At 48.1% G+C, this 23,482-nt stretch overlaps 1 protein-coding gene across 1 annotated transcript in view; it reads left to right on the forward strand.

Moving 5' to 3' along the window:
- Positions 1–263: 263 nt before the first annotated feature.
- TMC2 (transmembrane channel like 2) overlaps positions 264–23,482 on the forward strand; it is a 60,943-nt gene continuing 37,724 nt past the window's right edge. The window contains exons 1-5 of the mRNA XM_032419959.1: positions 264–297; positions 1,076–1,213; positions 11,196–11,514; positions 14,270–14,422; positions 21,671–21,761. Coding sequence (XP_032275850.1) covers positions 264–297; positions 1,076–1,213; positions 11,196–11,514; positions 14,270–14,422; positions 21,671–21,761 — 735 coding nt within the window. The remainder of the gene's footprint in view (positions 298–1,075; positions 1,214–11,195; positions 11,515–14,269; positions 14,423–21,670; positions 21,762–23,482) is intronic.

Raw genomic sequence — 23,482 nt, forward strand, 5'->3', positions numbered from 1 at the left:
CGCTGCCTCTTTGCTGGGGAACCTGAGCGGAGGAGTGTGTGGCCGGATTGAAGGGCTGGGACCTCCCCACCTCCCGCCCACCTCTCTCCCAACCTTCACCTACCTCCAGTTCAATCTCTAACAAGCCAAGGAGCCCTGGCTGCTGGCGGGGCCCAGAAAGAGAGCCCGGCCACCATGAGGGAGGAAAGGCATCCCCGGCGGAAGGTGTGTGTGGACCAGCAAGCCGAGTGAGCCAGCGTGGGGGCTGAGGAGCCCCGCGGACCATGAGCCACCAGCTAAAGGGCCGGGGGGAGGAAGGTGAGTGGTCCTCATCTCTGAGGGGCCCACCCACGGGGTTCCTGAGCAGCAGCGGGGGACCAGGCGAGCAGAGGGGGGCTCTCGAGGCACAGGGCCCGGGCATGAGTCCAGGGCCTGCCACTTGCTCTCTGAGTGACCCCAGTCTGGTTATCCAGCCTCTCCTGGCCTCTTCTAGGAAATGAAGGCACGTTGCTTCCTGGCAGGGCCATTGGGAGGATGAAAATGCCGTGCACCACCCCGTGCTGGTGTTGAGCAGCGGCGGCCCTCAGAGCCCACCGGGGCCTTCAGCCTCCTGCTCTCTTGGTTAGAATCACCTTTCCTCAGCAATCCCCTCAGCAGACTTCTCTGTCTGTCTGTCTCTGTTTGTCTGGGGCAGCAGGGTGTGGGATGTTCTGACCTCATGTCTTCTCCAGGGTGTCGGAGATACGTCAGGACCGGGGATGCTTGTTAGTGAAATAATCGGAGCCAGGGCCTGGTCTGAGGCGGCCGTCACCAGCAGAGGGTTCCCACCATGAAACGGGGGTGACCCAGGGAGGGGGACTCCCAGAGGTCAGCCGTCCGTCACGCGCCATCTCTTCCAGCAGGCCGTGGAGCGAGAGGGCGGGCGAGGAGCAGCTCTCAGGGCACGGGTGAGGCGGGACGATGCATGAGGTGGGGTGTGTGTGAGATGGGTGATGTGTTCCCGGTCCAGCCACCATTGAGAGTTCTCGTCCATCGTCCTTCCTCTCTCCCTTCTTCTACCCCTCCCTCCCTCTCATGTAAAGCGCCCTGGGGGCAGGTGCTAGGCCACCTTCCCATGCGGAATGTGGTGGCCACGGCTCTTCTGTGAGCCAGAGAGGGCTTTACCCGGAGCGGGGCCACCTGCTGCGGGAGGAGCCAGAGGAAGTAGAGGCAGGAGACAAGACCTTCCACTGCCGTGAGGAGGGCGGGAGCCACAGGTCAGGCATCCTACACTTCAGGTCTTAGACGTGTTGGAGACACGACACCATTTTCTCCTTGAATCACAGGCGGGGCCTGTGCACCCCTCAGTAAGCGAGGAAGCAGAATCTCAGGAAAGAATGGACTTCCGGGGGTGGGGATGGAAGAGAGTCCCCCTGGACAATTCCAAGGGGGAGGGACTTGTCCTGCTCCCACTCAGGCACACTGTAGGTACATGGACGTGCTGGCCAGGATCCACCTCCTTTGTCTCCTCTGCCAAGCTCTTCCCTCCTGTCATCCACGGCTCCCCCACCACCAGAAGCCTGAGTCCTTGCTGAGGCAGCTCCATGACAAAGGGGGAGACCCAGGAGCAAGACTTGTGGAAGAGCCAGGATCCTGGGCAGGAGGGAGGGGCCAGGGAGGCACCATTGGCATCTCAACACCCCTTCCTGCACCCAGAGCTGCCCCTTGGCCATGTCTGTCCTCCCTACCACCATCCCATCATTCCTTCCCTCCAGAAATGGGGACAAGCGTTCGAAAGTGTGCCTGAGTGTGACTGGATGAGAAACCCCTTCCTCATGGGAGGGTCAGTGTTCATGGTGACAGTTGTCTAGATGTAGGATGCTCGGATCTGGTTCTCCATATTCCATTCTCCTTGTAGTCTTCCAGTTGCTGTCCCTTCTGCACCCAACCTGGCTCCCCTCTGCCCCAGCCAAAGGCACTGGTCTTGGCGATCACCTGTAGGCACATGGTCCTTAAGCAGGACTGAAATGGAAAGTCATTTTGCCTAAAATGCAAACCTTTTCTTCCTGAAATATGCCACTCACACACCATCTCTCTTGTCATTTTTCCTTCCCCCATAAAGAAAGAAGAAATGGGTCAGAATTTTCATTTCAGGGGTCCAGATGGTCAAGGAATACAGCAAAGTTAAATATTGGGAATCCACTAAATGAACTGAAACACAATTACATAAAGATTTTCATTTTAAATCTCCTCTGGAGTCACCTCTGAGGGGACCTGATAGCCTATTCCTTCAGCTTATAGTCTACAAGGAGAAAAAAAAAAAATGTCTGAGACTACAAAGTTATTTTCTCAAAGTAATTATAATTTGTTATTACGCTAGTTGACAAGGAGGGTTAGAACTCTTCCTCCTTCCAGATCATTTGCTAAATGTACTTAACAGGTTAAAATCACCAAGTTGGAGGGTGAGCCAGACCCCCTGGGCCTTCCAGCTTCTCCTCAGCCTATTTTCACCTTGGTTCAGGTGCATACGCACGAGGAGGCCTGTGACATGTGAAGGAGAGCGAGCTAGGCTTGGAGGTCTTCCTAATGTAGCAGCTGCTTTCCTGGCTCCTAAATTATTCATTATGTGGAGTCCATGGAAAACTGGCTGTAAAGAAAAAAATTTAAAAAGCAGCTCATTTTCTGTGTAGAAGAGGCTTGGGGAAGATTGAAGAGCAAATTCTGGCTTGCTCTCCACATTCCATATGAATTGCGTTCCGTTGGGAAATAAGATTACAACAGGCGTTACAGCCTGTAAAAAATGCATGAACCCCCAGCTTCTATCTACAGTGTTTGAAAGAATGCTTGGTACAGCTCATTACCAAAAAGAAGACCATTTGGTAGCTGATTGAGGACACACAGAGCTCAGAAGAAGATTCAGACAGATATTGACATTCTCACCCAGTTCTTCCAAGCAATATAGTGCCAGGAGGGGATACAGGTCCAGGAGACCCTTCTCCTTCACCCCTTGCACACACTCTCTGCACTTCTGTTCTCTCTCTCTCACTTCTAGAATTCTCCTAGGGGTCACAGCAGCAGTGACACACACTTTCTCACACTCACTCCCAGGTCTTTGGAGGGAATGGATTTGTTTATGGCTCCATCCCTCCTCCAAGATGGCAGCCGAAGCCTTCCAGAGCCATGGGGAAGAACATCTACGGGGCAAACCCATTTCTCACTGGCTTATACTGATCAGCTTCCTAACTTGGATGAGTTCTCATTATACTTAAATAATCCTGCTTCACATTTTCCGACCAAGATTAGGGCAGGAGTGGGCCAAGAAAACCTGTCCCACGGCACATACAATCACCTATCTTTGCATCTGTAAACAGCACTCACTGCTTTTCAATGTGCTTAGGACCAGTTAGCTCATGCGGTAATTGCCCCAATTAGAAACCGAGTCCCAAAGATGGTTAATGGTGGAGTCAGACCGTTGCTTGGTGCCCTTTTGTGTGCAGCGACTGGGAGCCAGTGTCCATACTCCACAACAACCTCTGCAGTGTTGCTAGCGTGATACCTGGATGCAGACCACATCCTCCAAAACAGGCTCCAGTATCACACCCTCACCCTTCAGATTTCGACCCAGCTACCCCATGGGTATAGCTCTTTGGGCGACCTCCCCTTACCACACTCCCCATCCCCAGCAACTGGATCCCACCAGAGACTCAGCTCTGCCTTTGTCACCCCTACCTCAGACCTCTTGCATTTCCACCGGGGCCCCTCAAAATCCCCTGTTTCCTCTGCCTAGAATCCCCTCACCTTGCTAGCACCACCACCCCTCCCCTTCTTCTCTTGGCAAAATCCTATCCATCCTTCAAGAATCAGAGTAAACATCAGTCCCAATTATACTTTGTCACACTCTCTGTATTTCCATGGCTTTTTTTAATCCACCATTTGTTCCTTCTTTTTAAAAACAAAAATTTGTTTATTTGAGTTATTGTCAAAAACTGGCTTCCTAAATGTCACCAATGCAACCTATCAATAAGACAAAGCTGCTTTATTGCTTACAGCAGGCAAAACTTTGGCAGTGTCTCAGAAAAGGGAAGGGAAGGTCAGAATTTCTTGAGAATTGAAAGTTTGATTTAAGGCAGGACTTCCAAAGTGGGGGGCTTGATTGGGATTGGGTAAGAATTACAGTACAACAGTCCACAATAAAGAGCAAGGCCAGGATTTTGAGGCAAAGCATTCAAAGAAACTTAGGGTGCAAATTGTCTGTGATGCCTTCCATTGAAGAGCTGATGAGTCTTTGGGGAAATCTTGCAATGGCCAATCAAGCCATTTGCCTGGGCAGGGGACTCCTGGAAAAATAAAGTCATGCTAATGAAGACAGAGGGATAGCACAAAGTCATCTTAATGCAGACACGAAGGTATAGTTTGGGTTCTCCGTGTCTGGGATGAGTGTGGGGTAGATGGTTTCAGTTCTCAGTTGGTCTTTGTGGTCATTTTTCAGCCCAAACTGAAGAATGTCAATCCAGATCTTCACCACTGTTTGAGGAATCCTAATTGCATGTCAATTATCTGTGGATAGCTATTTGGACCTCCAAATTTCTGAGGGTAATTGTTTCAACCTGTATATGAGGTTCTCCAGCTCTTTCTTCTGGATGACTCTTTGCTGAATCATTGGACACACAACGGCTGCACAACAGCGTTTGAAACTCTGGGGATCACCCATCTGAACCCTGGTATACAGACAAATGCGAAGAGAAGGATTAGGACCAGAGTTTGTATAGTTCACTTTTCAGCCAGCAGCCAAGAATGCCCAGACTAAATAAGAGAACAAATCTCATGCCCAATCGGAAAAGTCCATAGAACCAAATATGGGATCATTAATCAAAGTTCCCAGTTTCCTGATGTCTTTGTTTACTTCCTGGATCTTTTTAGTAATATTAAAGATCTCTGAGAAGTCTTCAGGAATGCAAGTACAACATTCCTCTCCTGAAACATTGCACATTCCCCTAGAAAGGCCAAAATATATCAAAAGCAGCTCTGTTCTAGGCTCAGTCGGTGGAGCATGTGACTCTTGATCTTGGGGTCATGAGTTTGAGCCCCACATTGGGTGTAGAGATTACCTAAATAAATGAAACTTAAAAAATAAAAAAATCAGGCAGCTCTGTTCTAAATCATCACCTGTCCAATTTCATAAACCTCTCAGGAGATAGGTTCTTGGGGGCATTGTCTACTCACCTGCTATTTTCTTAATCATAACATGTAAGATTCACTTCACTATCCAGACCTCTTGTAAAGTATGGACATGAAAGTCCTGAATTTCACAATTCTCCTACAGTAGTTAGGGCCGGTTCTTGAATCAGGGCCCAATTTTTCTCCTTCTTCAGTGAAACTGTCTACTAATCTTGTTTTCCTATAAGACAAACTAATGGGCTAAAATAGATCCTGGGAATGTCACAGGCAATCCTGAGAATAGGTATTAGTTTACCAAAGTAACAAGTTCCTGTCTGATTTGTAAGAGTAATAGTAGGCTTCTGTACCAGATCTGATACCAGTCACTGGGGACCACATAGTGATCTGGTTTTGGCCAAAATACTCCTATGGGATTGTGAAATAATGCTGTAATTTTTTGGCACTCTTCATCAAGAGTAGTTTGGTGTCGGGTGGTGAATTTTGTAATATTGAGATCATTAGGTGGAACTAAAGAAAAAGAAGAGAAACATGTCTTACTTGTAGATCTGTGAAAGTGAGAGTCTCCAAAAATATACCACCTGTTCCCTGATCTCCTTCCAAATTCTATTTCAGTGAAAGTTCAAAGTTGTGACAAAGATAAACTGTCACAAAAGGTCTGGAAATATTGCTTCAACAGAGTCAAGGTCCTCCTAGAATGAGATGGGGGTTTGGATTTCTCACCACCTGGCCTGTTGTGGAATTTACCATCTAATACATCGCCCAATGGTTGAGTCCAGTTACCCAATGAGCCAACTGATTTCTTACAAGGAACTGGGACCAAAGAAAGCTGAGTGGTTCCCAAGGGAAATAGGTACTTTAGCCAGTTCATGGATGAATTGTAACTGGGTATTGGATTCATTCCAAGGAGTGATTAAGGATGCAAACAACAATATTAGAAATAGAGGCTTATTAATAACCCAATTAAAAATAGCCTTAAGTTAGCACAAGATAGAATTAGATTAAAGAATAGAAAACAGAGGAATACAGGTTACAAAGTGACAATCTGTGGTCTTGTTCCATGGATTTTGGGCACAGCTGTCTATATCCAAAGACTGTCGGCTTTAACCCTCAGCCCGAGGTCACCAGTAGGGATGGTCTTCGGTAATTTGAAGATGGGGATGTCTCTTCAGATGAAGGACATGAATCCAAGAATCAAACCCTTGACAGTTTCACTACTGTGCTAGTTGTTAGCAGTATGCGCTGATGTCCTTCAATCAGGATTCTGAGACAGTCCTTTGGTTGAAGACAAAAACTCTAGCCTACAATCGAGGTTTCAAGGAACTTTCAGAGTAAAACAGGTGGTATCTGTAAGTGACAGAAACTTAAAATGGCTATGGTTAACTTATTACTGATAACTTTCAAAAGTGAAACATTTCATAGCAATAATAAAACTGACCAGGAAATTTGGTCGTTTCTATAGGATGCAAAACAAATGTAATAAGGCAATCAAAAAGTTTTGGGCAAAATGTTTATAACAATTAAGCATGTTTTTACAGACAAGGAACATTATCTCTGACTTATAAAGATGGTTAAACATAATCTTTACAGAGAAAATATCTTGAGGTATAATGTATAATTAGATAAAGACATATATACAACAAAACAAGAATATATCAAGCATATAAGAAAAAGATATCAAGAATATTAAGAGATTCAGTGAGTCCAGAGTAAGTCCTAAGCATGTGTGTTGTTTTTTTGTTTTTTTTTTTGAGAGAGAAAGAGTGAGTGGGAGCAGCAGAGGGAGGGAGAAAGAGAGAGAGAGAGCACGCGCAGAGCCTGACATGGGGCTCAATCCCAGGACCCTGAGATCATGACCTGAGCCAAAATCAAAGAGTCAGATGCTTAACCAACTGAGCCACCCAGGCGCCCCTAAGCATGTGTATTTTAATAAAGCTCCATAGGTAAATCTGATACGTATCTCCAGTAGAAAAGCGATGGCCTGAAAGATGCCAGATTCAAATTAAAGACTTGATACCAAATAAACAATTTAAATGACAACTGAATTATGACTGATTATTATACTGTTGCCTAATATCAGGCAAAGCACCTTCAGGACTCGGATTATGGAAACATTACATTATCAGGTTTTGGTGTTCTGTTGTTCGGCATATACATGTTAAGAATTGTTATGTCTTTTTCGGAGAACTGATCTCTTTAACATCATGTAATGTAATGCTTTACTTTTTCCCTGATAGTTTTCCCTGCTCTAAAATCTGCTCTGTCTGAAATTAGTACAGTTACTCTAGCTTTCTTTTGGTGAGTGTTAGCATGGCATATTTTCCTCCATCCTTTTCTTTGTAATCTGTATTTGTCTTTATATTTAAAGTGGATTTCTTCTACACAATTTCTTATTGGGCCTTTTTTACTATCGACTCTGACAATCTCTTTCTTTAATTGGTGTATTTAGACCATTGTTGTTAAGGTGATTGTTGATATAGCTGGATTAATATTTGCCATAGTTGCTGTTTTCTATCCATGGCCCTTGTTCTTTGTTCCTATTTTTGTCTTCCACTCTCCTACCTTTTGTGGTTTTGACTGAGCATTTCATATGATTCCAGCTTCTCTCCTTCTTTTAGCATATCAGTTATACTTCTTTTTTTTAAACTTTTCTTAGTGGTTTTACTAGAGTTTGCAATATCCGTTTATAGTTCATCCTAGTCCACTTCCAAATAACACCCACCATACCACTTCATGGGTAGTGCAGGTACCTTATAACAGAGTGCTCCCAGTTCCTCCTTCCTGTCCCTTGAACACTGCTGCCATTCATTTCACTTATCCATAAGCTACAGTCATCCAATACATTGTTGCTAGCATTGTTTTAAACAAACTCTCATCTGTTGGATCAGTTAAGAATAAGATCTCAGGGGCACCTTGGTGGCTCAGTCGGTTAAGCGGCTGCCTTCGGCTCAGGTCATGATCCCAGGGTCCTGGGATCGAGCCCCGCATCGGGCTCTCTGCTCAGCGGAGAGCCTGCTTCTCCCTTTCCCTCTGCCTGCCGCTCTGCCTACTTGTGCTATCTCTCTGTCAAATAAATAAATTAAAAAAAAAAAATCTTAAGAATAAGATCTCAGGACACCTGGGTGGCTCAGTCCGCTAAGCGTCTGCCTTCAGCTCAGGTCATGATCCCAGGGTCCTGGGATCGAGTCCCACAATCAGGCTCCTTGCGCAGTGGGGAGCTTGCTTCTCCCTCTGCCTGCTACCCCCACCCCCTTGTGCACTCTCTCTCCCTGTCAAATAAATAAATAAATAAATAAATAAATAAATAAATAAATAAAAGAGTAACATCCCAGATCTCAGCTTAGAAGTTTCTTCCTTCTGCGGTGCCTGGGCGGCTCAGTTGGTCATGCATCTGACATTTGATTTCAGCCTGGGTCATGATCTCAGGGTTGTGGGATCAAGCCCTGCTGCACTGCGTGTGGATCCTGCTTAAGATTCTCTCTCTCCCTCTCCCGCTGTCCCTCCCCCTGCCTTGCTTGAAGTCTGGGTGAAGCCCACCCCTGTGCTTCTTGAATCAGAGAACTGATCACACTGTCTCTTTCACTAACTCAAAACATGCTGAGGGACAGAATCTGGTCAGTCTTATTTGCTGCTGTAGCCTGTGTAGTATTTAGTCAATGATCAACACATGTTTTGGTATGGGTGAGTGAATTAGTGAATAAAAGACCTTTGAGTTCTTGGCCAACTCAGTTGGCCAGGCAGGCGGGCACCTTGTCCATTTGAAAATGCCACCAATATCCTAGTTTGAAACCCAAAAAGAGAACTTGGAGCAGTTTCTCTCTGAACCTCAATGCAAATTCCGTTCACAAATCTAGCATGCTCCAGCTTCCATCACACTTTGACAGATACTATCTCGGTTGGATTTCCCTACCACACTTTGAGATACGTGTCTATAGATCAGGTTCCCTGGAAGCAGAGCCTGAGATAGGCATTCTTTTTTTTTTTTTTTTTCCAGTTGGTTAAGCGTCTTATTTATTTATTATTTATTTGACAGAGAGAGACACAGTGAGAGAGGGAACACAAGCAGGGGGAGTGGGAGAGGGAGAAGCAGGCTTCCCGCTGAGCAGGGAGCCCGATGCGGGGCTCGATCCCAGGACCCCGGGATCATGACCTGAGCCGAAGGCAGATGCTTAATGACTAAGCCACCCGGGCGCCCCTGAGATAGGGATTCTTGAGCATGCAATTTATCAAAGGCGAATCTCAGGAGGTGTGGAGTGAGGGAAGCAGGGCAGGGCAAGAGGAGGGCAAGAGAAGCAAGGATGTGGCTATGGGCTGACTCAAAGAGAGGAAAGGGATGTAAATTTCTGGACATTTCCCAGCAAGATAGTTCCCATCAACCAAGAAGGGAGAACCTGTGCGCTATTAGGGCCACCACACACGGCAGCTAGGGGAGGATGGAGTGGCCAGGTAATGGGGATCTGGGTGGACCACCACCAGCACTTACTGGAGTATCTACAAGGAAGCTGACTCAGAAAGAATAAGCAACCTGCCCAGAGCTACCCAGACAACAACCATCAGAACCAGACTGCTAGCCCAGAAATCCAGACTCTGAATCCCCAGCTCAGTCTGCCCAAATCCAGCCCCATTTATCCTTGGCTAGGTCTGGTTGCTGTTTGACAGGGTGGCTTGCTTCTCAGAGTGTAAAATCTCAAGGGTCAGGGAAGCAGAGAGGAAATCTCTCTGGGGCCACCATATTACAGGCACAACCTTGAGAGGCTGGGTAAGGAGGAGGATAGAGGTGAGAATTTGGGAACCTGGGACTCCACATCCCAGACTCTATCACTGCTGCTGGGAATGGCAGGTGGCAAACTTCTCCTCTGCTTTGCCCAAAGTTGGGGCTTTGGCAATGCAGCTGGGAAAATCTCCCTGCCCTTAGCAGAAAAGCCTAGATGGGGGCCCGTGTGGGCAATGAGAACGAGTGCCCTGCACAATACTGTTTCCAGGCACTGCCCACTCGGATGTGGGGGCTCAGAGTGCAAGAGTGGCAAGGCAGGCTGGAGACAGGAGGGGAGGGGGCCTTTGTTGAATACTTCCCACGGGCCAGACCTTTTACTGCTGCTTTTAATTAACCATCCCCGCCCCTCAGCCACATAAGGAAATGGGAGCTTCTAGAGCCATTTTACAGATGAGGAAGCTGAGGAGCAGAAAAGTAATTTATCTGTGGTCACAGAGATAAAAAATGATAGAAATGATCTTTTCAGGCAAAGCAGTCTAGCTCGAAACCTGTGTTTTTCCTATAAGCAAAAAATATCTTATTTCTGGGTAAAAGTATTAGGGTAATGACATCCATTCTCAGATGTCAGTCATTGTTCTAGTCACTGTTCTGTGTTCATTAACAAGCTAATGGAGTAAGATGAACATCCCCCATGATAGAGATGAGCTGAGACTCAGAGCAGTCAAGTGACCTGTTCAAAGACACCCAGCTAGCAAGCGGTGGAGACGTTGGTTATTAATACCAGAACTGCATGATAATTTCCCTGCATTTAATTTGTAAATGCTTATACAAAGAGTTGTACTTAGTGTAGCTGTTGGGCAAACTGTTGAGGAAATTTCATACTGTCGATTCTGTCCAACCAGGCCATTGGCCAATGCCACGAAGTCATGGCTTACAAACACACACACACACTCAAAGGCAGGGACACGTCAGGCAGCAGCTCCCGGGGAAAGGAACCTGCCCAGCCCTTCCTTGCCAGTGGTCCGGGCTTGCCAAACAGAGAACCATGCTTGGCTGGCCCCGGGGCTCAAGAGATGACTCAGTTCTGACCCCAAGGAACTACACACCCAAGAAGAGGAAAGGCATGTGCCTAGATTTCTACCTGAGGTTTAGGCAAGAGCGTGGTAATGCCAAGTAGTCAGAGGAGGGAGACATTAATTCTCATCCCAAACCAGAGTCTCCAAAGAAGTGGCCTTTGGAGCCAACAAGCTCCAGGAAGCATCTTGGACATCTGATTCCTCACAGCTGGGGGCATTTTCCTGGGGTGGAGGCCAGCGAGGCCAGAACTGTCCCTTTCCTGTCCCTGCAGGTGATAGGTCCGGGAGGAGACCCTCAAGGAAGCAGGCTGCCAGAGCCGAAGGTGCGGCGGGCAGGCGTGGAGCTCAGCCTGGCCAGAAGGAGCCGGCCGGGGGCAGCCCAAGGCCAGGGTCTCCCCGGAGGAAGCAGGCAGAGCGCAGGAGACACCTAGAGGAGCTGGGGGAGCAGGGGCGGAGCTCCGCAGAGAGGACCTTCGAGGGCAGGAGGAAGAGAGATGGGAGGGCTTCCCTCAGGAAGCAGAGAGCTCCCCCAAAGAAGGAAAAGGAGGTGTCAAGGAAGGAGGAGATGTGGAAGCGGCCGAAGAAACACAGGTATGTTGTGATTCTGGTTCAGGTGCGTTTTTTGATGGGCACCCTCCTCTCCTGTGGCCCCTCTCCCTCCCCTGATGAAGGGCTGAGGTCCCCTCCCCTGGTATAGGTGACCCCACTCTCATCTGCTTCTGTTTGTCCCTGCCCTGTCCACTACCCAGCCTTCCCCATCTGGGGCAGAAATGGGATGAGGATCTTGGTCATCCCAGGCGGACTGGCCACTGGGTACTCTCAGAGCCAGGGCCCCCTGTCTGGCAGGAAGCACTGAGGGGGGAGGTGACATGGCAGCCAGGTGGGATAAGATCCCAAGTCTCCTGAATCTCAGCTGGTGGCTCACCACAGCTCTGGAAGAGGCACTGAGAGAAATGAACAAAATTGGATTTAGCAGTCATCATAGAACTTAAGCACACCATTTCCCCAATCTGGACCTGTGTCCTCTTCTGTGATATGTGGCTTCGATCTAGAGGACCTTCAGGGATTCCAATCAGTTCCATTCTTGGCTACAAATTTTGATGGGACATCAGCTTCTCTTGGCCTCCCTTTTTGGCTTTACTCACTTCTTGGGATGTTTTAAGAATCCCTGTTGATAATGGCTGGGGAGGCTTTTGAAATAGTTGAAGGAATTGGTGTTATGGTGAAGATGATGTTCCTTCCCACAGGGCTCTAGGCTCTTCCACCAGACCTCTCCACCTTTACAGTGGGAACTGTGGCCCTCAAAAGGGCCCACTGATTTTTTCTGTCACCCATGCCAGCCATTCCTGGCTTGGTTGGGGCTTTTGTCTACTGTCTGATTGTCCTTGGACATCAGCTGAGGGGGTAAAGAAAGCATGGTGCCCTTAGCAATTTAAAGAGAACTTGAATGCACGTTGATTGGGCCCTGGAGTGTCCTGAACTTTAGAGGGAGGCTGCCCCCCGCCAAACAGACCGCAGATATCTGGATGGCAGATGCAAAGTCAGCTGAGTGCAGTGGCAGGACATAGAGAGACAGAAAAGACTCAGTCCTGTTCCCAGCTGCTGACAGTCTAGCAGTGGAGATAGGCCATGGGCATCAGTCATCACAAGACAAGGCAGAAAGCAATATGTATCTGAGAAAGGATTTAATGAAATGCCTTCTTGGGGGGGCACTGGGACATCAAGGTTCCTCCACGGAGAAGGTAAGCATTCCAGCCGGTCGTCAAAGTACAGGTGGCATTTGAACAAGCAATGACCGAATGCTCCCCAACCCCAGACTGAGGGGACCCCTGTGGAAAGACTCAAAGGCAACCATCATGGGATGTGCCCAAGGGTTCCCAGCAGTGAAGGGTTCGAATTCCTCAGAAATTAAGACTCACAGGCGCTGCTGTTAATTGTTCTCTAACCCAAGCCCCCATCCTGGTGTTTCCGTTTATGGAACTTGCTAAGAAGGCAGCTGGGGCCTGGCTTTTTCCTGCACCCCCCTCACCTCGGGGGGCTGGTGTCCCTCCCAGAGTCACTGAGTCTGCGAGTGAAGGATGCTGTAAGGAGCACACACAAGAACTAGGATTTTGTGGAAGGCGAACACATCATCTTGTCTGTGAGATGCTGAGGCTCCTCACATGGGGAGAAGGGTTCCAGCTGGAAGCTGCCCCTCCCTGTGCCGTCCAGTACCGGCCCCACCAGCCGACGTGCTGAACCCTTGAACTGTGGCCAACTCGACCAGGGCGCTGAATTTCTAATTTCCTTTCTTTTTAATTCAGTGTTAATACTACTGGGTTGACACAAGAGTTTGTGAATTTACTTAACTCGGACAGACAGCTGTAGCTTTGAGATCAATTTAACTTTGAAGCCGGTGCATTTCCTCTTAAAAATAAAAGGCGGGGCACCTGGGTGGCTCAGTTGGTTGAGCGACTGCCTTCGGCTCAGGTCATGATCCTGGAGTCACGGGATCAAGTCCCACATCGGGCTCCCTGCTCAGCAGGGAGTCTGCTTCTCCCCCTGACCCTTCCTCCCTTTCATGCTCTATCTCATTCTCTCTCTCAAATAAATAAATAAAATCTTAAAAAAATAAAAAATAAAAGGCAAACTGCTTTTGTCAATGCAGATGCAAATGTCAAAGGGAAGTGACCTTTTGCTACTTGACTCATTTGTTGGGAAACTTTTAAGTATGTCTAAAACAACCTGGGTATGTGAATCTACCGTTTCAACTACAAATTTTATGAAATCCCAGATACGGATCAAATATGTTCGAGGAAAATTTAATGTCTGATTTGACACGCACAGTGGTTGTGGGATGAGCACCAGATTTTGAAGACAGTACAAGAAGAATATAAAATATCTCATTAATAATTTTTATATGGGTTACATGTTAAAATGACAATTTTTGACACATTGCATTCAGTGAGTTGTATTATTAAAATTAACTTGCCAATCTCCTTTTGTCATTTTAATGTGGTTACCAGAAATTTTTAAATTACAACATGTGGCTCGGGTTATATTTCTACTGAGCAGAGAATTGTGCTTGAATGTGGTGGGTGCGGAGGACTCAGAGAAATGGAGTCGGAGGAGGCAACTGTCCCGGTGTTTTGGGCTACAGGACAGAGCGGTGGCTTCTTCTGACAGGCGAGGGGCGTCACTGAGGGCTTCTGGGCAGGCACGGGCCTCTGAGGGGTGGTCAGGGCTGGGAGGGCCAGGGAACACAGCCCACCCGCCTTGCCTGTGGGCTTCTCTGCATTCCACAGAGCACCTGAAGACACTTGCCAGCTTTTCACTCTCCCTTGCTCTGCCCTGGCTCTGCCTCCAGATCACCCTCCTCGGCCTCCAGTGCTTCTGGAGCGGAGTCTCTGTCAGAGGAGGAACGGGCCCGGATCCTGGAGCAGGTAGAAGACAAGAAGAAGCTCATTGCCACCATGCGGAACAAGCCCTGGCCCATGGCGAAAAAGCTTAGGGAGCTCAGGTGAGTGGGTGGTGGTCGACCAGGGCCTTTTGATGTCCAAAAGGCTCAGGTCCTTCCGATGGCCCCAGAGCCCCTTCCCCTTCTCGGCCCCAAGAAGACTTGACAGGAAGGGGGATTCACCCTCCCGCTCTGCTTTGGTCCCTTCGCGCCCCAGCACAAGCACAGTGCGTGAGTGGGGGGCTGTTAGAGCCCAGAGAAGCCTGAGTGGGGGGCTGTTGATGGAGGCCCTGCCATTGGCCAGCACCGAACAGGGTCTGGCAGGAGAGACAGAGGATCATGGCGGTCTGGCCATGGAGCCAACCTTTCCGCGCTGCCCGACCTCCCTCGGTCCCGCACCCCTTCCCCTTCATCCGGTGGCTTCTGTGCCTCCCTCACAACCCAAGACAGACATGCCTTCCTTGGGGGGCTTTCTGTGACACCCCCCCACCTCGACAAGTTCAGAACTCCCTCCGTGTTCTTTAGGCCCTCGACGGCTCCCTGTGGAGCACACTCACCTGTGTGTATGGGGTGGGGGGCCGGGGGAGCAGGGAGTGGGTCTGTCTCAGCTACTCTTGTGGCCCAAGTGCCTGACCCCGGACCAAGCTTGCCATGATTCTCCGTGAATATTGTTCAGGCCTCATACCCAAGGCCCTGACTCCTGTTTTCAGCTCCGGCTTCCATACAAAAGGCCAGCACCCCAAGCATTTTATGAGTCTCACGTCCCTGCTGCGGGAGTCACATTGCTTAACTTCTGGTTTTCTACTTAAAAAAAAACTCAAACAAAACCCATCCAACATTACCATTTCCCCCCAAGTTCCCCCCTGGCTTTTCTGCCACAGGGCTGGGGGGGCACTCCCTCTCCCCTTCCCTCTTTATGAAGCCCTTTTCCCTGGCTCCTCTCACACATGAGTTTCCCATCGCTCAAGTCAAATGCCTCACCCTCTATTACGTCGAACAATTTGGCAGCTGTGTTTGGACACACTGGGCCTCACGGTTTGCCCCCGAGAGGCGCCGCTAAGACGCTGGCCGCACGGACACGGGACAGGGTTCTGGTAAACAGAGCCTACTCCATGCCAGCAAGTTATTACATCGTGTCCTACGCAGCCACAGGAAGAAATGCGTCCCTGTGGTGCCCACCGGCCAGCGCGGACCCACAGCGCTGGGCATGATGGGAGTGCTCTGAATCCGAACTAATACCGCAGCCGATAGCCGCAGGTGGCCAGTAAGCACTTGAAGAGTAGTGAATGTGACCAAGACACAGATGGTTTTGGTTTTATTAAAAATAATAATAATAATAATAATTTGTTTCAATTAAATCATCCCATGTGGCTAGCGGCTACAGTTCAGGTGGCAGGGACAGCTCTAGGCAGTGGCTGTCTGCCTTCTCAGCCCCTTTTTCTGAGACTCCTCTCTAGTCCGTCGGGGCCAGGTTCTTCTTCCTGTCAGGGGGGCGCAGAATAGCCATCTGTCACCCTCGCAGAACCTCACCCCCACTCAGGTGTCACCTGAACACATCTTTTATTAACAGTGGAAAAAGAGCGACTGAGGTGCTTATGGAAATGAGATCTCCCACCGGCTGGAAGTTGCAGGGACTGGGAAAGTTCCTGAGGGCTGTCCAGCTGCCCAGAGGAGAAGTCTGACATCTCCTCCAGCCCGAGGGCAGAGCTCCTGCTCTTGGGGTGAGTGGGAAGTGGCTAAAGCCTGGGAAGCCGAACAGACCCATGCATCTGTCCCTGGGGCAGGGATCCTCAGCCAACACTGGCCTCTCCCTGGCAGGCCTCCCTCCTTCTTCTTCCCTCTCCCAAGGCTCCTCCTCCCAGACTCAAAGTCTAAGGCCAGGGAGCCTCTGCATCTCCAAGCAAGCTGGCGCCTCTGCCTAGATCTTTGCTTTCTGCCAGCCCACCCTGGCTAATTCCCACACACCCCATAAGACTCGGGCCAATGTCCCCTCTTCAGGGAAGCTCCCCACTGCCCTCCCCGCATTCAGGCTGAGTTATTTATTGCCCCTCTGATCCCCAAGGCACTGTGTCCTCACTCGACTGGATGCTCTGCTCTGCAGAGCATTGTCTCATTCATCTTTCACGATTCTTTCTTTTTGATAAATTGCCTCCACTTGCTGAGGGCTCCCTGTGTACCAGACACCGTTCTGAGTGCTGGTGTGTGTCACAGCCCACTTAATCCTTACAGCCACCCTGTGATACAGGGACTATTCTTATTGTCCCCCATGTACTGATGAGCAAATTGAGACACAGAGCAATCAAGTCATTTGCCCCTGGTTTGCAAGGTGAGTTAAGTGGCTCAGTTAGCGTTTGAACTCAGGGATTCTGGCTCCGGCCTGCACTCTTCATTGGTAACCGTATCTAGAGTTACTAAACATTCTAGAATGTATCCCTTTGCATCCTCTATGATTTCCTTTTCTGGCAGTGAGGTTTTCCATTGCAAACAGCATTCCCAGACTATATCTTCTTTTTTTATTTTTATTTTTTAAGATTTTATTTATTTATTTAGAGAGAGCTTGGGGAGAGGCAGAGGGAGAAGGAGAGAATCCCAAGAAAACTCGCACTGAGCGCGGAGCCCGACCCGGGGCTCGATCTCACAACTTTGACATCATGACCTGAGCCAAAATCAAGAGTCGGACGCTTAACTGACTGAGCCACTCAGGCGTCCCTACATCTTTTTTTCAGAAGCAATGGTGTGGAGACCCCAGTCTCTGGCCCACTCAGGCGGCTGGCTGACGTGGGCATAGTTGTTGGGACAACCGAGGAAGGGCTGTAACGCATGAAGAACACCGATGGTGAACTGGGGCAAGCCTGCGCTCCCACCCCTGCCGCATCCAGGTGGCTTTGGCTGGCTAGTCAGTGCCGCTCAGGATGATTTCCTTCCCTTAAGAAGCCCTCTGAGCCTCACCTTCCTCATTTACAAAATGGGAATAATAATTAATATCTACCTTGTAGAGTTGTTCAGACCAATTCAAAATATTTATATTAAGTGTCCAGCACGTGGTGTGCAATTGGTAAATAGTAGTTCTTGACATTATTAAGGCTTGACCATCTTCTGTGCCAGACACTGTGGGGAGGAGAGAGGAGGAGGGGAACAAAGATGGATCAGAGAAGATATTGCAAAAGGTATCATTAAAAACACAAGATAGGCCATGATGTTGGCAAAAGAGCTTCTAGTGCCCATGAGTCAAGGATGTTTGCTTTAACCATAGAATTAACCAGGTGTGTCCCTCAACTTTATCAGAAGCCTGATATCTTAGAAAATTACCCAAGCTGCTTGCTTTCTTCAGAGAGATCTGAAGAATTCCACTTCCAGGAAGATGGGGTAGATATTCTTCTGCCTATTTTTCCCACTAAGTACAACTAAAACCCTGGACATTATCTGTAAAGCAAACATAAGAAGACTCAGAAAGGTGGACAGAAGAAGAGGGTCTGGTTAAGGACCTCAGGACCAAAGGATTGATCAGGCATTGAGTTCTGGGGTTTTCTTCTTGCCCTCCATGTCCCAGACTGGATATTAGAGAAACTGGCAACCCAGAAACACGGACAGACACACACAGACAAAAAAAACACCTCAAGAAAAATCTGCTCTCTCGAGTCAAAGGACCAGGAAAGGGACAGTCTGGCAAGACAGAAAACTCTTAGGCATTAACAATCCTACTCTAGCCAAGCCCCACAAACAGAACAGCAGCCCCATCCCTGCCCCTGGCAGCAAAGGCCAAGTGGGGAAGCCTAGATTTCCTCCTTTGCCAGGTTATAACTGGTGCCCCCAGGGCCCCCACCAGAGTGGTATCAGAAGAGGCTGAGTGGGGAGCAGGGACTTTCCTCCCCACTGGGCAGTAAGGAACCCTCCCTCTCCCTCTGGTGTCTGTGCAAGTCACAAGGCGAGTCTGGACATTCACCACCACCTGGCAGTAACAAGGCATCCCTCCTAGCCAGGAAGATGTGAGGAGAACCTGGTTGGAAGCCTGAACTCCCATCCTTGCTCAGCAGTAATGAAGAACTCCTACCCAGCCTCGGATGCCAAAGCGGGCCGAGTGAGGAGCATGGACTTCCACCTGGAAGTAACCAGACAGCATCCCTTTCACTCACTGAAGCAGTGGCAGAGGATTCTGCTAAAGCAGAAGATTTCAACAAGATCCAGAGTCTTATAATATCCAAAGTGTCCAGGCTTCAACTGCAAATCACCCATCGTACCAAGAACCAGGAAGATCCCAAGCTGAATGATAAAAGACAACTAAAGATGCTAACGCCAAGATGACATGGGTGCTGGGATTAGCTGGCAAAGATTTTATTATTTTTTTAAAGATTTTATTTATTTATTTGACAGAGAGAGACACGGCGAGAGAGGGAACACAAGCAGGGGGAATGGGAGAGGGAGAAGCAGGCCCCCCGCAGAGCAGGGAGCCCGATGCGGGGCTCGATCCCAGGACCCTGGGATCATGACCTGAGCCGAAGGCAGACGCTTAACGACTGAGCCACCCAGACGCCCCCGTCACTGGCCATCCTAACCATGTTTTCCAAACTTGTGTTCACTTTACTCACAAAGAGGGTCTTCCAGGAGGAAACGTGGGGGGGATTCTGAAGTGTGGTCTGGGTTGTGTCTGCGCCCGAAAGCCTTTTCTTCAGTAACTTCCTCCTCTGCTGAGTGCTGGAGGGGCCTGAGGGGTTAATCATCACCTGCCAAAAGTGACCTTGAGATCCACACCCCTAAAAGCTTCCTCAAAACAGGATGCTTCCTCTCTTGCCTTTTCACTGCATTTACCCCACACCATCAGGTTTGAGGAAAAAAGAGAGGCGAGTTTGCAGGAAGTTCCCTTTTCAAAGGACACTTGGTGACAAGGAGGGGACAGAAGCACCTTACAGAAGTAAGATTTGCAACAATCGGGAAGCACAGGGCAGGAGCCAATGTTTCCAGAAACCAAATACTCTCTGGTAAGGAAGAATGGGACAGTCTGGATTATAGGTAACACGTTTAAAAAGGAGTTTGCTGAAAAAAGTTAGTTGTTACTATTTCCATATCTTCACTGTATCCAGAAAAGCTTGCTGTGTCCACCAAAATTCTTAAACCAAGTGGGCTTTTCATAGTGAATGGTCCTCAAAGTTTGTACCCAGTGCTGGGCACGGCCCTCTGCTCTCCGGAAGGCTCTCTGGGGGTCTAGACACAGAGTCTGGATATCAAGAAGATAAGCATTTGCTGCGGGCCCAATGGCTCAGGAACATGAGCTGGCTCTTTGGAGAATTCTCACGTGAAGTCCCCAAATCTTAAAAGCTGGCACATTTAAAGATTTATTTATTTATTCTAGAGAGAGAGACTGGGGAGAGGGGCAGAGGGAGAGAATCTCCAAGCAGACTCCCCACTGAGCGCAGAGCCCGGTCAGGTGGGGCTCGATCCCACGGCCCAGGAGATCATGATCTGAGCCAAAACCAAGAGTCGGACGCTCAACTGACTGAGCCACCCAGGTGCCCCAAAAGCTGGTGCATTTAAACTCACAAACTCCAAGGGCTTAGGAGCCTCTGCTCACTTGTAAAATACAGGAAGAGAACAAAAACACAAATTTCATGAAAACACTTTTTTTGTGGCATGGCTGTGTTGGTAGCCACAGATAACTAACTGCTAGGACACGTCCTGCCTTGGGGGCAAACAGGGAGCTGATCCCATTAAGGAGCCTTAATCCCCTACAGACCAGCTTTTGACGCCGGGGGCTCGGGAGCTAGACTGTCAGCCTCATTAATAGGGAGACATCGGAATAAAACCAGCTTCAAGATTAACCTGAGGTTAGAATGTGACTTCGACGCTTGATCCGCCTGCACATACACTTTGGAGGTGGGATAGGGATCGTGTAGCAAACAGTGGGGGCTGTAGCCCTAGCCCCGACACGCAGCTCCACAGCGCCCTCTCCTGGCCACCCTGCAATGAATCCTCCTCCATTTGTGCGGCTCTATCCAGGGGCTGCTGAAAAACTGGCTCTCTGGGGGCTGCGATGAAGGGGGCCTGATTTGCAGCCTTTGCTGATTTCCATGGTCTAAATACTCCCACCGTGGCCAATTTCAAGCTACCAACAGTTTAACAGCTGGGTGGCCAAGTTCCTGAATATTTAACACTGGGTACTCAGGAGCCCGTTCTCACCAGCCCCAGCACACCACCCAGAATACGTAATAGACAAACTGATCCATGTGTTTCTCATCCAGCCTTCCCGGGATATATTCACTCCCTCATTCAACATTCATGCAGTCCACAAATGCCTACTGAATGCTGTATTCATTTTCCTTTTCTTTACTGAAGTAGAGTTGACATACAGTATTATATTCATTTCAGGTGTGCAACAGCGTGATTCCACTTGTGTATACATCACGCAATGCTCACCACAATAAGTCTAGCTACCATCTGTCACCATTCAACGTTATTACAATATTATTGGCTATATTCCCTAGGCTGTACTTTACATCCCCATGACTTATTTATTTTATAACTGGAATTTTTTACCCCTTCGTCCCCTTCACCTGTTTTGCTGTGTCTGTTTCTATTGCTGCTGCAACAAATGGGCCACAAATATAACTGTTTAGGACGATACTCCTTTAGCTACCAGCTCACAGTGGGCTGGTCAGAAATCCAGCTGTGGCATGGTTGGATTCCCTGCGCAGGGTCTCACCCCGCTAAAATCAAGGTATCAGCAGGGCTGAGGTTCCCTTGTGGGGCTAGAGGTCTTCTTCCAAGCTCGCTGGTTTTTGGCAGAATTTGCTTCCTTCTCTTGCTTTCCATGTGGCTTTCTCTCGAGGGACCCAGCAACAGAGGGTGGAGATTCCTCTTGCTTCTAATTTCTCTGACTTCCCCCTCTGCCACGTCTCTCTCTCCCTGACTCTCTCTCTCTTCTTCTGGGTTTAAGGGCTCATGTGATTCCTCTGGGCCCTTCCAGAGAATCCGGGATAATCTCCCTATTTTAAATTCCGGAATTTTCATTCCATCTGCCAAGTTCCTTTTGCCATTCATGGGTGTGCCACCAGGGGGCGAAAGTCGTGGGGGCCAAAATTCTGCCTACAGGTGCCTACCATGTATTAAGCACTATTCTTAGCATTTGGGAAACTTCCATGAACGAAACAGACAAAATACCCTGCCTTCACGGAGCTTACATTCTAACTAGGGGTATAAAAACACTCAGGCTTTCAGCCACATACACACATGCTCTCTCATAGTTCAGATTTCTTTTCGTTTGGTGTTAATCGAAGTTCTGCCTCTACCACCGCCCCCCCCTTTTTTTTTCCTAACCAGGGAGGCCCAAGAATTTGTGGAGAAGTACGAAGGAGTCTTGGGAAAGGGGAAAGGCAAGCGACTCTATGCCTATAGGATGCTGGTGGCTAAGGTAGGTGGTGCAGAGGCAGTAAGCCAAACCCTCGGAAGGGCTTGCTCAGCTTCTGAACCCCGGTGACCATCACAGGCACCTGCCCAGGCTCTCCATTTCTGTTCAGCTCCCCCAGAATCCTCAGTGCGAGGTCAAGCTGACCAGCATATTTGTCCAGGAATAGAAACTATCTCCTGTCAATTTCTCTCCATTTATCTGCTAGGACTGCAGTGTATCTGAGATTTGTTTCTTCTCCAGTGAAGAACTGTAAACTCACAAAACTGATGAGGTTAAAGCACTGAGATCTTATTTCCCAAGCCCCAAACCCAGACACATTGTTTGATAAATCATCCATTTTTATATAACACCTGGATAGTTTTTCATGTATTCTTTGTTCATTGGAGTGCATTTGAGTTTTATCTTTTTCTTGGGGGATGTTTGGATATTTCATATTCTTCCCAAAACCCATTCATTCCATTAAGATCTTCATATGTATTATCAAAAAGTTGCAGATGGTGGTCCCATAATTTTTGGAATTACTTTCTGTATATGTTGGGTTTGGGTCTTTTTTATTCCTAATACTATTTTTTTTCTCCTTTTTTCAGTTTTATTGCTTGATGACTATCCATGGGTCATTTTATTAATTTTATCTAGAAACTATTTACCACTTAACTGCATGCTTACGTCTTTTTTTTTTTTCTCCAACTGAGGAATGTGCTCTTCAAATATACCTTCGATAAATAATTCTGTTTAGCAAATAGTTCTAGCTTCTTCCCTAGGAAGAGGATGGCTGTCAATCCTGTCTGTGTTTACCTTCCTTCGTTGCTTTAAATTCTTTGTTTTCTCTCTTTGCATTCTCAGAAATTTCTCAGGTTTATTCGCAATATCATTGAATCCATTTTCTTCTGTTTCAATTATAGTCTTTATTACATCTAATGTTTATTTTCCTTCGATTACTGAGCTTTTAGCTACCTTGTAATCCTTCCACACTTCACTTATGTTCTTTTTAAAATCCCAAATTATCTTTTACTTAGAAACCCTATTTATTGTATCCCAGTAAGAATGGTGAATGATTTCTCAAAATTAGTTATGTAGCCTAAATGCTTTTCAAAAATTGCAGAGTCTTGTCCCCTTTTCCTTGTTCTGCGATACTATTTCTCAGACCTCACTGGGTGTCTCAGTCATTCAGATCTGGATTTCATTCACAGAATGCGTAGCTTGCCCACATCTTGTTCACCCACTATCTGAAATCCTTTTTCTATATAGAGCTGGAGAACAAGACAACTTGCACATTTAATAACCCAGTCCCAGGACTGCAGCTACCATCTCATGTGGCTCTGAGGAAGGGAGCTGGGGTCTTCTCCTGGCCACACTCCATCCCAGTTTTCTGATTCTCTAAACCAATGAAGGATAAGAGCTTCAATGCTGAGCTTCTCCAAGACTTTCTCGGCCTCTGCCCCACCTCCAGGGCATCACTTTTCAGGCCAAGATGCCCACAGCCTCGAGGGGCTGTCAGATGGTTGCCAAGTGATCAACTAACTGGCAGGCTGTCCCCAGGAGCCTCCCTTGGCAATGTTCATTATCCCTCTTGGCCCTCGTTCTTGCAAGTCTATATCCTGTACTGATTTTATCAGCACACTGACAGGGGATCCATCCCTCGGGGGGAAGACTCATATTAATAAAGCTTCTGAGACTGATAGGTAAAACCAGGTGCTGGATTATTAATTTACAAGGAGAAATAA

This window comes from Phoca vitulina, unplaced genomic scaffold (genome assembly GCF_004348235.1).
Source record: "Phoca vitulina isolate PV1807 unplaced genomic scaffold, GSC_HSeal_1.0 scaffold22, whole genome shotgun sequence".
NCBI classification, from domain to species: Eukaryota; Metazoa; Chordata; class Mammalia; order Carnivora; family Phocidae; genus Phoca; species Phoca vitulina.